Source organism: Harmonia axyridis, chromosome 4 (assembly GCF_914767665.1).
Source record: "Harmonia axyridis chromosome 4, icHarAxyr1.1, whole genome shotgun sequence".
Lineage (NCBI taxonomy): Eukaryota > Metazoa > Arthropoda > Insecta > Coleoptera > Coccinellidae > Harmonia > Harmonia axyridis.
Genome location: NC_059504.1, coordinates 45,105,969 through 45,123,961, shown reverse-complemented (window position 1 = coordinate 45,123,961; position 17,993 = coordinate 45,105,969). Strand labels below are relative to the sequence as shown.

The window sequence follows — 17,993 nt, the reverse complement described above, 5'->3', positions numbered from 1 at the left end:
GCCTGAACAACGCTTGCAAATAGTGCAATTTTATTTCGAAAATGTGCGGAATACGTATCGCGCACTACGTCCATTTTATTTTGTTTAGCAATGAAGCGCACTTCTGGTTGAATGGCTACGTCAACAAACAAAACTGCCGCATTTGGAGAGAAGCTAATCCTCAAGTGTATGTCGAAACACCGTTACATCCAGAAAAATTGACTGTTTGGTGCGCTTTATGGGCTGGTGGAATCATTAGTCCGTACTTCTTCAAAAAAGATGATGACCAGAACGTTACAGTCAATGGTGATCGGTATAGAGCCATGATTACTAACTTTTTCATTCCTGAATTGAACAACCATGATGTCCAGGAGCTGTGGTTCCAACAAGACGGCGCAACATGTCACACAGCTCGTACCACAATCGATTTATTGAAAGACACGTTTCGTGACCGCCTAATTTCACTGTTTGAACATGTGAATTGGCCTCCAAGATCTTGTGATTTAACACTGCTAGACTACTTTCTGTGTAAAGTCATTGGACTATGCGGATAAGCCACAAACCCTTGACCATTTGGAAGACAACATTTGCCGTGTTATTGCCGATATACGGCCACAAATGTTGAAAAAAGTCATCGAAAATTGGACGTCCAGATTGGACTACATCCGAGCCAGCCGTGGCGGTCATATGCCAGAAATCAAATTTAAAATGTAATGCCACAAAATTATCTTGCGGATGAATAAAATGCATGTCAATCGAATAATCCATCGTTGTTTTATTGCAGTTTAAAGTTTTATAGCTCTAAAAAAAACACCCTTTATAAGAAACTTCGAGATACAGTGCTTTCCTCGAATGTTTTCTTACAAAAGACTGCACGAACTTTTTTGACTGTAATAATCCAATAATATAAATGACAGAAATGAGGCAAATCTATGAGAAATCCCTTTATTGTCGAGCATATTCCATCATAAAAGAAAATTTAAATAATAAATCCATATGTAGGTATTCCGAACACCTTCAAATAGAATTTTAATTACATAGACCATTAAAGGATACGTCAAGGATTCCTCGCCTCGTCATAACAGCCTCCTAAAGGAGCTTTTTCAGATCGCGGTGAAACGGTGAATTCTATTCAATCCACGTACCACCCTCGGAAACCCATACTGAAGTGATGAAGGAGGCAACTGAATTAAAAGTTTGGCATTTTTTGCCAGGGAAAAATTAGCATGATGATCGCCCGTTACCGCAGCACGGTTCCCAAGTTAGATCGATGCATATTGATGACTTATATTCGAGAAAATTTTTGAAACTATACACCCCGATTGCGCCACGTAAGTTCAGAACGCTGTTTGGGATAAAATTGAAAACGAGCTGCTGCCTCGAATGGGGTCCTTTCTTCGGTGAAATTTCACGCTTGTGGGGCGGTATTACTAACGCAAAATTGATTCGAGTTATAAATTGATTCACCGCGAAAACCGTGACCTCGATCAACTCGATCTAACAATAAATTGATTCGCGGGCTAAAAACACGTCCTCAATTAACCTAACCTTAACTATAAATCGATTTTAGGCAAGCAACGTGACATTTATTCACATCGAAATGAGTTTCATGGAAATTTTCGAGAGTTTAATTCACCTGAAAAGGTATCTGGAATCTTTTTTATACATAGCATGTCTTTTAATGTTGGCGCATTCGCCATTTAGTATATTTCTTCTAACGGATGTTTTTTTTTCGAGGTATATAACTTTAAGTTGGCATTACTGTTCAAGATGGCGACCGATTTAACATCTGTTAAGTGATTTATTCTCAGTTTGGTTTGGCAATTTATCATGAATAGATTCACGCCTGAACAACGCTTGCAAATAGTGCAATTTTATTTCGAAAATAATGGTTCTGTGCGGAATACGTATCGGGCACTACTCCATTAGCAATGAAGCGCACTTCAGGTTGAATGGCTACGTCAACAAACAGAACAGCCACATTTGGTGTGAAGCTAATCCTCAAGTGTATGTCGAAACACCCATACATCCAGAAAAACTGACTGGTGCGCTTTATGAGCTGGTGGAATCATTGGTCCGTACTTCTTCAAAAACGATGATGGCCAGAACGTTACAGTCAATGGTGATCGGTATAGAGCCATGATTACTAACTTTTTCATTCCTGAATTGAACAACCATGATGTCCAGGAGCTGTGGTTCCAACAAGACGGCGCAACATGTCACACAGCTCGTACCACAATCGATTTATTGAAAGACACGTTTCGTGACCGCCTAATTTCACTGTTTGAACATGTGAATTGGCCTCCAAGATCTTGTGATTTAACACTGCTAGACTACTTTCTGTGTAAAGTCATTGGACTATGCGGATAAGCCACAAACCCTTGACCATTTGGAAGACAACATTTGCCGTGTTATTGCCGATATACGGCCACAAATGTTGAAAAAAGTCATCGAAAATTGGACGTCCAGATTGGACTACATCCGAGCCAGCCGTGGCGGTCATATGCCAGAAATCAAATTTAAAATGTAATGCCACAAAATTATCTTGCGGATGAATAAAATGCATGTCAATCGAATAATCCATCGTTGTTTTATTGCAGTTTAAAGTTTTATAGCTCTAAAAAAAACACCCTTTATAAGAAACTTCGAGATACAGTGCTTTCCTCGAATGTTTTCTTACAAAAGACTGCACGAACTTTTTTGACTGTAATAATCCAATAATATAAATGACAGAAATGAGGCAAATCTATGAGAAATCCCTTTATTGTCGAGCATATTCCATCATAAAAGAAAATTTAAATAATAAATCCATATGTAGGTATTCCGAACACCTTCAAATAGAATTTTAATTACATAGACCATTAAAAGATACGTCAAGGATTCCTCGCCTCGTCATAACAGCCTCCTAAAGGAGCTTTTTCAGATCGCGGTGAAACGGTGAATTCTATTCAATCCACGTACCACCCTCGGAAACCCATACTGAAGTGATGAAGGAGGCAACTGAATTATAAGTTTGGCATTTTTTGCCAGCGAAAAATTAGCATGATGATCGCCCGTTACCGCAGCACGGTTCCCAAGTTAGATCGATGCATATTGATGACTTATATTCGAGAAACTTTTTGAAACTATACACCCCGATTGCGCCACGTAAGTTCAGAACGCTGTTTGGGATAAAATTGAAAACGAGCTGCTGCTTCGAACGGGGTCCTTTCTTCGGTGAAATTTCACGCTAGTAGGGGTATTACTAACGCAAAATTGATTCGAGTTATAAATTGATTTACCGCGAAAACCGTGACCTCGATCAACTCGATCTAACAATAAATTGATTCGCGGGCAAAAAACACGTCCTCAATTAACCTAACCTTAAATATAAATCGATTTTAGGCAGACAACGTGACATTTATTCACATCGAAATGAGTTTCATGGAAATTTTCGAGAGTTGAATTCACCTGAGAGGTATCTGGTTTTTTTTTTAAACATCAGATGTCTTTTAATGTTGGCGCATTCGCCATTTAGTATATTTCTTCTAACGGGTGTTTTTTTTTCTAGGTATATAACTTTTAGTTGGCATTACTGTTCAAGATGGCGACCGATTTAACAGCTGTTAAGTGGTTTATTCTCAGTTTGGTCTGGCAATTCATCATGAATAGACTCACGCCTGAACAACGCTTGCAAATAGTGCAATTTTATTTCGAAAATAATGGTTCTGTGCGGAATACGGATCGCGCACTACGTCCATTAGCGATGAAGCGCACTTCTGGTTGCATGGCTACGTCAACAAACAAAACTACCGCATTTGGAGTGAAGCTAATCCTCAAGTATATGTCGAAACACCGTTACATCTAGAAAAACTGACTGTTTGCTGCGCTTTATGGGCTGGTGAAATCATTGATCCGTACTTCTTCAAAAACGATGATGGCCAGAACGTTACAGTCAATGGTGATCGGTATAGAGTAGGGCTGGGACTTTTTCGCCTTTTTGTATTCGAATATTCATCCATAAATTTATTCGATTATTCGAATAATTCATTCAAACAACTATTCATGCTTGATTATTCATGAGTAGTCATGAATATTCAACTATTCGTTGATTATTCAGTGATTATTCAATGATTATTCAGTGATTATTCAATGATTATTCAGTGATTATTCAATGATTATTCAGTGATTATTCAGTGATTATTCAATGATCATTCAGTGATTATTCAATGAATATTCTGATATGAATATGAACTCATGTTTCAATGAACCAATAAAATCCGAGCGTTTTGATGAGTGAATATACCCTTTGCGACGTGGTATAATCGTTTCGGTGTTTTGCCTCTCGCCATATACGCTCTATTAGTGTGACGTCACACACCGCCATTTTTGGTTCTCCTGTCAGTGTTCGGAATCCAAACAAATAAATTGTCATTCAAATCAGTACGGTCTCGTTGAAGGAATTGGCTTATTTTCATAAATAAGAGTATTTGAGGAACGATGTCAGTATTAATTGATAGACAGAAGGAACGAGGTTAATACCAGTAACTTTGAATCCTGTATCATTCCCCAGATTTTGTAAAAGGCCGTGTTTATTAGTTGAACCTCAAGTTCGAACTTACGGCATTAATCTCGTTTCTTCTGTCTATCAATTAATAGTAAAATCGTTCCTCCAATAATCTTATTTATCAAAATTCGCCAATTTCTTCAACGACAACGTACTAATTTGAATGACAACTTGTTTATTTGGATTCCGAACACTGACAGGAGTTTATTTATAATTTTAATTCAATTGTATCTATCAATTTCAATATTATGTAATTTCCAGTAATTTCAATATTAATAAAACGATTTGTCCGTAGTGAATCACAAAACCTTGTTTTAATCATTCCTGAATAGTGAGTCAAGTGATCATTCAAACTTTCATTCGTAACTTCATAAATATCCAACTACTCACTGAATAGAAAACTATTCACTGAATAATCAGTGAATACTCAACTATTCACTGATTATTCATGAATAGAAAAGTAGTCATTGATTATTCAACTATTCAGTGAATACTCGACTATTCACTGATTATTCATGAATAGAAAACTAGTCATTGATTATTCAACTATTCAGTGAATATTCATGATTATTCGAATAATGCAAAATGCAATTATTCGAATAATTATTCAATGATTATTCGAATATTCAAATCATTCATTCATGATTCCCAGCCCTAGTATAGAGCCATGATTAATAACTTTTTTATTCCTGAATTGAACAACCATGATGCTTAGGAGCTGTGGTTCCAACGAGACGGCGCAACATGTCACATAGCTCGTGCCACAATCGATTTATTTTGGTGACCACCTAATTTCACGTTTAGGATCTGTGAATTGGCCTCCAAGATCTTGTGATTTTACACCGCTAGACTACTTACTGTGGAGCTATGTAAAGTCATTGGTCTATGCGGATAAGCCACAAACCCTTGACCATTTGGAAGACAACATTCGCCGTGTTATTGCCGATATACGGTCACAAATTTTGGAAAAAGTCATCGAAAATTGGACGTCCAGATTAGACTACACCCGATGTCATATGCCAGAAATCATATTTAAAATGTAATGTCACAAGATTATCTTGAGAATAAATAAAATTCATGCCAATCGAATAATCCATCGTTGTTTTATTGCAATTTAAAGTTCTATATCTCTAAAAAAACACCTTTTATAATAAAGACTATGAAATATTTCATATAAAATTGCAGGGTTTTTTTTCTAATCTGATTTCATTCATTCGTAGAAAGATTTCTATTGCAAGATAAACCGTTACGTGATATCTACAGATCTTCTCTTGTTTTTCCCCGCCTACTATCTCCGAATAAAATCTTATGTATAGAACATTCTCGTGTTATCTTCGCGCATAAATTCACCTTAAGACTCATCTCAAAACAACTTCTAAATTTTCGGTATCTTCTCCTCCACATCTCTAGATATTCACATAAATTACTTTTCGACTTTAGAAACCCTCTTGTTCGGGATTCTCAATTCCGAACAGGAATGAAAGAGCCCTCCTTATATCTCATACGTTTTATTTATTTTCAGTTTTCCGAGCAAACACTGTCTTCATAAAGAACTGACACAGTGAAATGAAAATATCACATATCTTTCTCCCGTTCCTAAGTCTCTCCCTCTTATATGTACTTCAATTTCACAACTGCAAACTTGATATTCGGTGAAGGGACCTTCTGATTTCACGAATATGATTCATGGAGTTTTGTATTTGGATCTGATTCTCACAAATGAGACTGCCGAAAGGACTTTTCTCTCAGTTCTGTATTTTTGACGATGATGAATCTTAGAGTGTTGATTCATTTTAGAATTTCACACAGAAATAATTTTGTTCTGAATTATTTTACATTAACGTATGTTATTTTCGAATCTTGAGCCTCAAGTGATTTGGAAATATTCATTCAGGATGAATTTTTGTTCAAATAAAATAATTTGCCTTGAGTAATATACATAAGTAAATCCCAAATTTATTGCAACATAGAAAACTTTGAATGTTCATTCGAATTTGCTAGAAAAATTCTTAAAATATGCATGAAAATTGCCAAAACATAGTTTTATAAGAAAACATTGAAAATCTTTCGTTTTTATTTATAACGGGTGTTTTTTTCGAGGTATATAACTTTAAGTTGGCATTACTGTTCAAGATGGCGACCGATTTTACAGCTCTCAAGTGATTTATTCTCAGTTTGGTTTGGCAATTCATCATGAATAGACTCACGCCTCAATAACTCAATAATTTTATTTCGAAAATAATGGTTCTGTGCGGAATAAGTATCGCGCACTACGTTCATTTTATTTTGTTTAGCGATGAAGCGCACTTCTGGTTGAATGGCTATGTCGACAAACAAAACTGCCGCATTTGAAGTGAAGCTAATCTCCAAGTGTATGTCGAAACACCGTTACATCCAGAAAAACTGACTGTTTGATGTGCTTTATGGGCTGGTGGAATCATTGGTCCGTACTTCTTCAAAAACGATGATGGCCAGAACGTTACAGTCAATGGTGATCGGTATAGAGCCATGATTACTAACTTCTTCATTGCTGAATTGAACAACCATGATGTTCAGGAGCTGTGGTTCCAACAAGACGGCGCAACATGTCACACAGCTCGTGCCACAATCGATTTATTGAAAGACACGTTTGGTGACCGCCTTATTTCACGTTTTGGACCTGTGAATTGGCCTTCAAGATCTTGTGATTTAACACCGCTAGACTACTTTCTGTGGGGCTATGTAAAGTCATTGGTCTATGCGGATAAGCCACAAACCCTTGACCTTTTGGAAGACAACATTCGCTGTGTTATTGCCGATATACGGCCACAAATGTTGGAAAAAGTCATCGGAAATTGGACGTCCAGATTGCACTACATCCGAGCCAGCCGTGGCGGTCATATGGCAGAAATCATATTTAAAATGTAATGCCACAAGATTATCTTGCGGATAAATAAAATTCATGTCAATCGAATAATCCATCGTTGTTTTATTGCAATTTAAAGTTCTATAGCTCTAAAAAAAACACCCTTTACATAACACATAACGTTAACTGTGTAAATAGAGATATTCCCACACGAGTTTGTATGTATGGCAGAATGAACGGGTTTGCACAGAATTAGAGAAATTATATTGAATGTCACCTTAGGACTTTCGTTTTCGAAATTTAGGGTGTAAATTTTGGAGTTATTTCAAACGGCTCCAACCTTCGAAGTAAGCAACCTATCTAATGGTAACATTAGGAAGTCCGTAATCAAGAAATTCATTTTTTCTAAAAGATATGAAAACAACATTCTATATTGTGAATTGAAATGTATGCAATTAAGTCAATTTTCCCCGCATGTTATAGTGAAAAACTCACTCTTAATTATACGTAATGCCTGAAATTTTTTAGTTTTGATCAGAATATAATAAAATACCAGAAATAAATGCCTCTAGCACAGGAAAATCCCTTTGCTTCAATAAAAGAACGGTTTCAGAGGCAATTCAGTGTGAATGTGCGCAATATTTAATAATAAATTAAGTTTTCACTATTTTGAAAGGAGACTCAAGGAAGAGGCGAGGAAAATTTTTCCTCGTCTTCTGGCCAATTTCTCTTGAAGAGGATTCATTAAGCAAGATGATAGCTCACCAGTTAATTTCTCATTACAAAAGTCAGAAAATATTTGGATAGCGCATATCCTAATGGATAAACTCAGCAAAGTGGACCAATGTCATGGTCACTTAGATGTCCTGACCTAACACCATCAAAAAAATCTCGTTATTTCTCCATTTGACGACGTATTCCTATTCGAGTAACTCATGTCGTTCCTAATATATTTTTATTAAAACTTTTCTGTTAGTTCTTCAATTATTTTCGTATTTGGAGTGTATGAAATCATGAAATTGAAATTGTTAACACTTACCTGTATGTTATGAAGGCAAACACCAATCCCACAAGAGAGACGCTGCTGCCCAGAACTATCAATAGTGACAGAACACCCTGTTCGGTTAAGGCTGTCTCCATACTAGCACTCCCTTTACTGAGATTTGGAAACCCGTGTAAACGGGAACTGTATAAATTGTCCATATTTTCACCTGAAACAAATACCTCTTTTTATCAATAGCTCATTCACCTGACCGATCTCCATATGATTTCGTCACAATAAGTTAACATAACGACAATAATTCTTTATTATTATTGTTAGCACTGTGCATAGTTAATATCCAACATTTAACTCTACAGTATATTAGAGTTTGTCGTTTTTCAATGTAATATCTTTCTTGAATAAACTCTCTTATTATTATTATGTTAATTTATTCATTCAAATTATTAACCGTTCACTAGTTTATATCGGGTATCCCAAATTTGTTGTCTAGTGAGGGGACCTCAGAACCCATTTGAGCTAGAAAGAAAGGAATGGCCTATTTTCGGACTCGATTTTTAAGAGAATTATTCTGGTGAAATCCGCAATCTCATAAATTCAACTGTTTTCAAGCTATAAGAGAAAATTGGAGAATGGCATGAATAAAAAGTTCTCGTAACTTCTTTATTATTGGTGCTATTAACATGAAAATGGAATATCCTATACAGGCACTTTTTTCAGTAGAATCGACTAGTGTAATAACTTATTTTTTTATTGCTATAACTTTTGAAGTTATAATACAAACTTGTGTTTTTCCTATTATAAACCATAACAATTTGTGTAATAGATAAAATTCCTTGGTGCTATGATATATACATTTCTTATCAAACTATGAAAATCATCAAGTTTCAGTTTCAGACGGAAAATCAAGATAGTGCATACTTTCAATAATCTGTGAACCTCAAATAATTAATATAATATATTCGGTGGACACAAGGGTCTCCGGATTTATCATCGTTAGATTCTTTCCTTGGGTCACATTTAAAGAACAACTTTTATCAATTTGAAAATGTTGAAAAAAACTAACGATGTTAAATCCTAAGTCGTTGGAGGCCACCAAATATATTAATTATCTGAAGTTCACACAATATCAAAGATAGGCAAATGGTTGATTTGCCGTATGATACTGAGGCTTCTGATAATTTTTATAGTTTGATAAGAAGTTTATATATCATGTTATATATTTTTGGAAAGGAAAACAGAACAATTTTATTTGTTATAGAAATTATTATAGTTATAGATTCTACAGAAAAAAGTGCCTGTAGGATATTCAATTTTCATGTTAGTAGCACCAATAATAAAGAAATTATGAGAACTTTTCATTTCACACCATTTTCCAATTTTCTCTCATAACTTGAAAACAGTTGAATTCATGAGGTTGTGATTTACACCAAATTCATTCTCATAAAAATCGAGCACGGAAATATATTCATTTTTGTGTAGCTCAAAAGGATTTTGAGATCCCTCCACTAGACAAAGAATTTGGGACACCCGAGTATAAGTTAAAAAATTAAATGCCAATAAATTGACATGAAATCAATGAAATCAAGTCAATGATTACCATTGTTTATTTAATACAATGATAACATTTTTTCAGTGTACCGAAACCATTCAAAGTGCTGTAATTTTTGTCAAAATTGAGATATTGCAATTACTCAAAAATGGAAATGTTCAGAAAAGATAAGGCAACATCTGAGGGTTCGTAAACCTTCTCGTCAACGATTCACTTCACATGAAAATAACAAAGCAGTTGAGCAGTTACATTTCCGCGAAATTAAGCTATCAAATCAATTGAAAAAATTCTTAAAATACATAGGCATACAACATTGCTTCCGCTTCTACCATATTTCGGGCAGCGTACGAATTCCGCGTTGAAAAAACTGGTCATCTTTGGAAGCGACCCACGAATCGATCCAAATTTTTACTTCTTCATAAGACTGGATATGCTGATCAGCCAGGCCGTGTGCCATTGATCGAAACGAATTATACTCCGAGGGAACAATATCTGGAGAATATGGCGGCTGGGGTAGGACTCCATATTTAAACGTTTGCAAATATGTCTTGACCACTTTCGCAATATGGTATCGAGCATTGTCACGCTATCAAATAACTTTATCATGTCTCTTGTTGTATTGCGGCCGTTTGTTTTTCAATGCTCGGCTCGAACGCATTAATTGAGTTCGATAACGATTGCCTGTGATTATTTCAGACGGTTTCAACAACTCATAATACATTACGCCGAGCTGGTCCCACCTAATACTGAGCATGACCTTGGAACCGTGTATATTCGGTTTTGCCGTCGATGTGGAAGCATGGCCTGGATATCCCTATGATTTTTTGCGCTTGGGATCAACGTATTGAACCCAGTTTTGGACTCCAGCCCCAATGCTATGCAGAAATCCCTTTCGTCTTTCCTTGCAAACAGCTGTTCACAAGCAAGCAAACGCCGTTTAACATCTCTCTGCTTCATCTCGTACGGCACCCAATTTCCTTGTTTCTGAATCATTCCCACGACCTTCAGGCGTTTTGAAATGGCTTGTTGCGTCTCTCTCAATGATCTTGCCAATTATTGTTGCATTTGACACGAGTCTTGTTATGTCTCCAATTCTGCATCTTCGACAACCTTCTGTCTTCCACCGTCTTGCCATGCTGGTCTTCAAACGTTAAAATCACTGTTCTTGAAGCGTTGAAACCACTTGACACATTCTTTCACTAATAGCGGCCTCACCATAGGCATTTGAGAGCATTCGATGAGCCTCATTTTAAAGCAGAAAATTAAAACGTCCCGCGAATGACGAGAATTTGGCTCGTAAACTAGGGCTGCCATACATCCCGGTTTGGACCATTGAGTCCCCGTGTCCCGGTCAGTTATTAAATTGTCCCGGTCAGTAATTTGTCCGTTATGAGATTCATATTTTCTTATATAGAGTAGGTGAGACAAAATTTGTTTCCATGGAATCTCAACGGATTCCAGTAATCATAAAGCTGAAAAGCTGTTTCCGTTGCTCAAACATTATTTCTCAGAAACTGAAGGATTGAAAATAAAATTATTAAAATTAGACACATGGCCAAATAAATCGTCTTATACAATTACTTTATTTTATTTTAAATCCTTAGAGGACCTTAATATTTCCTAATAAAATATTTTCGGATAACACAAATAGGTACTTACGTTGAAGTGAAATAAAGGCGAGTTTTTTTTAATGAGAAGAGATTTTTTTCAAAGACATCCAAACTATCGGTTGTCCAGCACACATACTTCACAATACTGCTTCCACTTCCGCCGATATGATGTCAATTTATGTGCAGTATATTGGTCTTAAAATTTTTAAATATTTTTCGATATTTTCTGTAAGGGTCGAACGATGAAAGATTTTTATGAGAATGCAGAAACAACTTACAGCAATGTACTTTCTCATTCTATAATTTGATGTCTTTCACTACTTCTAGCTATTGAACGCTTGCTGAAGCTATGGGTACAATTGAAAACAAAATTCTCAGCTGAAAAGGCGTCAATAGTTGTAACCGATTTTTTTTCACTTTTTATTAGAACTTTATACTCTATTTCTACACAGTCAAGCAATTCTGATTGACAAACTGATTGAAAGGTCTGAAAAATCATTAATTACTGTTATTGAAGTAAAAATTAATTGAGAGGATACTACGAAAGAGTTGGATGGAAGATTACTAAATAAATATTTTGGGTACCTAACAAATCAAGTCTATAACAAACTAAAGAATGATGGCATGATAAATACAACTCAATAAGTTGAATTCGACAGTGAAGCCAGAGATTTTTCACAACACCCGATATTTCGAATATAGTGGACTCGGCCAATGACAAAACTCGATATATTTGCATGAATGATTTTGAACGATGTTCCATAATGAAATCTAGCAGAAGAAACTGATGCATATTTGAATGGGCAAGGTTTTACGCTTGAAGATTCCGTTTATGAAGAATTTATGTACCTACCTAGGTATTTGAATTCTTTCATTAACGCAGAAATGTCAGATGAGTGGAAAGCCAATAACATACACGATAAATGGATGTCATTTCTCAATAAACAAAAAAACATGAAAAAAAGACGAATCTCATCAAAATATAGCAATATATTTTCGCAATTCTGGAACACAATGTTCATGTGGAACGGGTGTTTTCTTTTCAATGAGATCTTGACAGTGGTTTAAGAACGAAATGCATCAAACGCAGTAAGCACAGTGGAGAGCATAATTTGAGTTATTTATAATTATGAAAGACATACGTAGATTTTTTTAATTATGTAAGAAAAAAAATTACTTGAAAAGGCTAAAACTTTGAAAAATATAAATGGGTTAAGAAAAATGGCACCGAGGATCAAGCCTAAAAAAAAGGTACCTACTTACTTGTTTATTGTTGCGACTTTAAGTTGTTTTTATTACAAGCTGATATTGTTTTTGTTCTTCATAAATTATTTCAGTGAATATGTATAAATGAGTCTCATTTTGTTGGGGAATGTGTTATAATTCAACTACCAAGCGCAAAAAAGTTAATAATCCTAGAAACCCCGGATTATTATGAATGAAGATGAGGTTTTAATTTTTGTGTGGTATTTTAACCTATTTCTGTGTCACTTGTCCCGGTCTATGTTCCAACATTTATGGCAGCCCTATCGTAAACTGACATGTTTAATCTAGAATAACTTTATGATGGAGACACAAATTGACTAATATTTCAATGGCGTTATATTAACAAATACCTAAGGTTATTGTATGACATCTACGATCTATTTATTTCGACTATCACTTACCGCTACAACCATCTATTGCAAAACGGCGGAAACAAAGTTGTACACCTAGAGGATTAAAAATGGAAAGAAACTTCAAATTCCGTTGGGATTTTAATTTTTCCTGTGTTGTATCGTTCATTTACTTATTGCATACGTGCCAAAATGTGACACAGAAGAAATTTACTATTAGTCAAGAATGTCAGCCCGTGTTCCACTATGGACATGTTGCACGTGGTTTAATATACAGTGACAATGAAATGCTCGGAGCAATTTCCACGATGGTCGAATGATATATTTCCCCCGCATCGCTTTTGCAAACAATGAAAACTGAATGCGATACAGTAGGAATTAATCCCATCCGGACAATTGTGAATTATGACACAAATTGTGGGGCATGTGTTGACATGAACAGATTCGGAATAATAGCTGCTCTATGTTTCATCAGAATGCTGAATGAGAAGGAAGTACCTGATAGCTGCTTCAACGTTGTTGGAAACTTTTCGATTATAAATAATAATAATTCAGGGTGTTAAATAAAAGTGTCCGATATTTTACAGGACGATTCCTCAGTTATTTATAAGATGAAAAGTTCATATAAGCATGGGTCCACAAGGCTTTCATTTCTGAGATAGAGGATGTTAAAAATTTACTTTGATTTTGGTAAAGTTTACCATTTTTAACAATTAATTACGATAACAATAATAATAACTACGCGTAAAGATATTATCTTCGACATGACAGCACAAAAAACCATTGAAATAAACTACTTGATACTTTCATCTTCAAAGAGTTCGCGAATCAATGAGAAGATTAAATGCATCGATCAATTTAAATCAAAATATTTAGCAAACGGCTGCTTGTAGCGACTTCTGAGAAACATACTTTTTTCACGTAAAAGTGATGAAGAACCGATTTTCTTCTAGAAAATGTAATACATACATGCACGACCAAGTTGTGATTCCCCAAAAGAGACAAAGACCTGTAAGTGACCCCCTCTATAGTTAAACTAAGATCAAATTTGAATTTCCCATATTGAGAAATCCCCAAATAACAAATTTCGTCCAAATAACAGCATTACTTTGAAAATTATTTACGAAAAACATAAATGAAAGTAAATTTTTAACACCCTCTACCTCAAAAATGAAGGCCTTGCTAGTTTAATTGCAATAAAAAAAAGATGATTCATAGCTTTCCTTTCTTTGCTTCTTTCCTATTTCAAATCAAAATCAGCTCAAACAATGCTAGTACCTGTATTCTTATTCAACATCTGAAACAGCATAGTTTTGCTTTTTTCATACGTATCATATCCTCAAATATCTCGGAAACTGTTGATTTTCGGTTATCAACAAATATGGTTCAATCGAAAGCAAATGAGTGATAGTAACGCCTCCTTCAAGGTTCACGTTTAATTTTGAAACACCCTTTGTTAATAATAACATTCATTGATCCCTTCAGATATTATAAATGTATGAGACAAGTCACATCACAAAGAAAAAAAAGAATAAATAAATCACAATTCGCTACAAATATCTAACAATCTATCAGAAAAGTATCAATGAAATATTCGTCTATACTATTGAAACATTTTATAGGCAATAAAGACTTTATTCTCTTTTTGAAACTCACCTGATCTAAAAATTTTATAGATTTAGGCAATCTGTTGAACAACTTTAATCCTTCATAAGTAGGTGAACTTTCGAATTTGGAAGTTCTGTCTTAGGCTGAGAGAGTATAGCAGGTTGGTCCATGTCAAAAATCAGGCAAAGGACCCTTTGGAGTACAAATACTCATTTTCGGACGATATGCACCACAGAGTAAAATATTATAAGATATGTGACTGAATACCACACAATATTACAATTTCAGTATTGATTCGAGTGGAAAATTGCATATTTCCTGGTATTAATCTTTGATTTTGCAATCCTTCAAGATATTTTCATAGGGTATGTGATGAAATCAATATTCTTATATATATTCATAGAGAAAATATTCTAGTGAATTAGTGCAGTTAAACCACAAACAGATAAAATTTGGAGGTTGTGCAGATGGGCCAAAGAAACAGCTGCACGTTAATCCTAAATAAATATATTGCAAAACTGCCTACTGAAAAAAATGTATTCATTCTATTTCAGAATGGCAATAATCATCTTCATTTCATCGGTACAATTTACTTTTTCATCATAATAATGAAATTTCATCCTTCAACGTCTACCTTTTTTCATTGATATTATGAATCTATGTTCATAAATATTTCGATTCTTAAATTGTTATTGAATGTTCGTTGTATCGGTTGAATACTCACCGGATAGAAAAGTTTTGTTATTACATGTAAGGGGTTTTCCTATAAGAAGGTTCATTTAGAACACGAGGAGCATTGGCGTAGACCTTATCTTTAACGGGATCCCGAAGAAAAAGTCTAAAAAGAAAAAGAAAAGGAAACTTTTATCGCATAATTCCGGTTATTTTGTTGCTTGTGTGACACCTACCATCGTTTTGTTGAAAATGAACGTCGTTCACATTAATATCTTCCGATTCCGTAAATGAAAATCATTTATAATACCTAACTCTCAAGATCGACAAACATGAGTTTTCGTCAAACTATGGGCTATAGCAGCAAAATTCTCAGATGTTCCTGATTGACACACACGGTTTTCAATTATTCACATCACTTCTTTTCCCAACAACACAAATTTTTCCACCAGTTTCACCATTGCCGAGTGAGAAGGTTCTTCACGACGACCTAAAAGTGCTTTAGTTAGCAAACTCTGATTGCCAAATGGCCACAATTTTTGTGGGGAATTTTAACCTTATTGTTTATCTTCTTCCTCTCCATCCATGGTGTGGTACTGATTATAATCAGAATAATCAACATTGAAGGCTTTTAATTGATTTCTGTATGCTCTGTCAAAAAAAATGGATGACATTGCGTTTAAATCGCGCTGTTCTATGTTTCCAAGGAATATCACAGACCAGAAAGTTATCACTTCAGATTTATGTTCAGAACACTGAATTTAGTTAATCGAAGCAAAATTATACATGCAAAATCTGCGTGCTCTTCAGTGCCTTTTTCATTTTCAAATTACGCTACTGTAACAAAATGGTGAATGCGACGGGCTATGGGAAAGGCATATTGAGGATATCTTTTAGATCTCCTAAAATATCATAATAATATTTTGCGTCACATGAGTGTGTAATAAACAATATTTGAATTTATTTCAGAATAAGAATTCATATCAATTTTTTTCTAATCACCAAATATTCATAAAATCTTACTCACTTGCGTTTGTGCTATTTCAGAAACTCTATAGAAATCGAAACTTCTTGAAGAAACGCAGAAAATGCTTTGATATATTCATTCGGAATGAATAAAACTGCAGTTAAGTTAATATTGGCTTTCAATTCAATGAATATTAAGCAAAGGATAACATTCCTAACTCTAGATCTCATATATTTCAAATAATTCCTCAACTTTCAGTCTGAAAATATCAAAATTTTGAATTTTCAATTCAGGAACACAATGCTAATAATACGCACAATTATATCGATACTTCCGAACAAGCTCAGCATCTAATCAGAGGTTCAACTTTCCAAAACATACCTACCTACATAAGGATCTGCGATAATTCTACACTGTTAAAATTTATTATTTAAAGAAGCATTATAAATTTTTCTGGTTGTTTTTTCTTTATAATTTCTATTTCTGTAACTATTGCATTTACTAATAAAAAGATATTCAAGTAATTGTTGTCTTGATATTGATGATGGACTATATGTTAGATAGTTATTTGGGCATTTGCACAGATGATGGAAACAGCCCAAATAACTATCTAACATATTCAAGTAACATCAAAATAATTGATCTTACTGGTGAAACTAAAAACGAGCTCACAGAATTATAATTTATAGAGTAGTCTTCACTTCATCGTCGATACACTTTTCTTTTTGCGAAACCAAAATTATGGAATGATTGAAAGTTAGTATTAAATCGAACGAAAACAAAAAAAAGGCAAATGTTCAATAATTGATAGAATTACCTTCCACCTTTGTTAAATCATCGAAGTTCTAAATGTCGTAAGAAGCGACCACGTGTTCAGCTCCGCGCAAACGACGGGAAAGCGCGCAAATATCTCCAATAACCTCACCGATCAGCGTCGCGACGCAGAATGAACGCTCAAATAGATTCTACAGCCGCATCCTTCGGTTTGCGCTGCCAATTCGCTCAGATCCGACTGACGTAAACAAGCCGCAAACTTCGCTTCCGAGTGTACCGAAGCTTTGTGATGAAAAAAATTTTGGTCTCCGATTTCCAAATCTCCTCTCGCAAAATGCATTTATAACAGGCCAATGGACTAGTTTAGTGATGTTGATAATACTATATTTGACACGATAGAATTAAAATATAGAGCAAAACTGACAAATCAGTGAAAAAATTTTGAAAATCCATCAATAAATGACTGAGAAATAGATTATTTAAATTTACGTATTTTAGCGCGGAACGTCTTTGGTCTGTGACGTCACGGCACTTGCCTGTGATCGCTACACCATAAATTACGTTTAAATACTTACCCGCGCCAAGGCTCTCGCGCCGTTTGTAGTTGTACAGTGTAGTTTTTACTCGAGTTTTGTTTTTATGTCACCATAATGGAAGAAGGCTTCGTGAAAGGACAAAGTGACAATTTGCCTAAAATAGATATATTCGCAGTGATGGAGTTTTTTTCTTCAAATCCATCTTATGTCAGTGTATAAAAGGAGTTAAACTTTTCAAGTAAGTATCTACTTTTGAGTTTGCTTCATCATGGTTCAACTTAAACGATG

The 17,993-nt window shown here is 35.0% G+C and overlaps 1 protein-coding gene across 2 annotated transcripts in view; it reads right to left on the bottom strand.

Moving 5' to 3' along the window:
* Positions 1 to 17,333, bottom strand: part of LOC123678275 (adhesion G protein-coupled receptor E3-like) — a 193,417-nt gene extending 176,084 nt beyond the window's left edge. The window contains exons 1-2 of one of the 2 annotated variants that reach the window (XM_045615244.1): positions 17,213 to 17,333; positions 8,410 to 8,581 (exon numbers count right to left, since the gene is read on the bottom strand). In XM_045615244.1, the coding sequence (XP_045471200.1) occupies positions 8,410 to 8,573 (164 nt within the window). In that variant the 5' untranslated portion in view covers positions 8,574 to 8,581; positions 17,213 to 17,333. The remainder of the gene's footprint in view (positions 1 to 8,409; positions 8,582 to 17,212) is intronic. The other variant, XM_045615245.1, reaches the window with a different exon arrangement.
* Between the last annotated feature and the right edge of the window lie 660 nt (positions 17,334 to 17,993).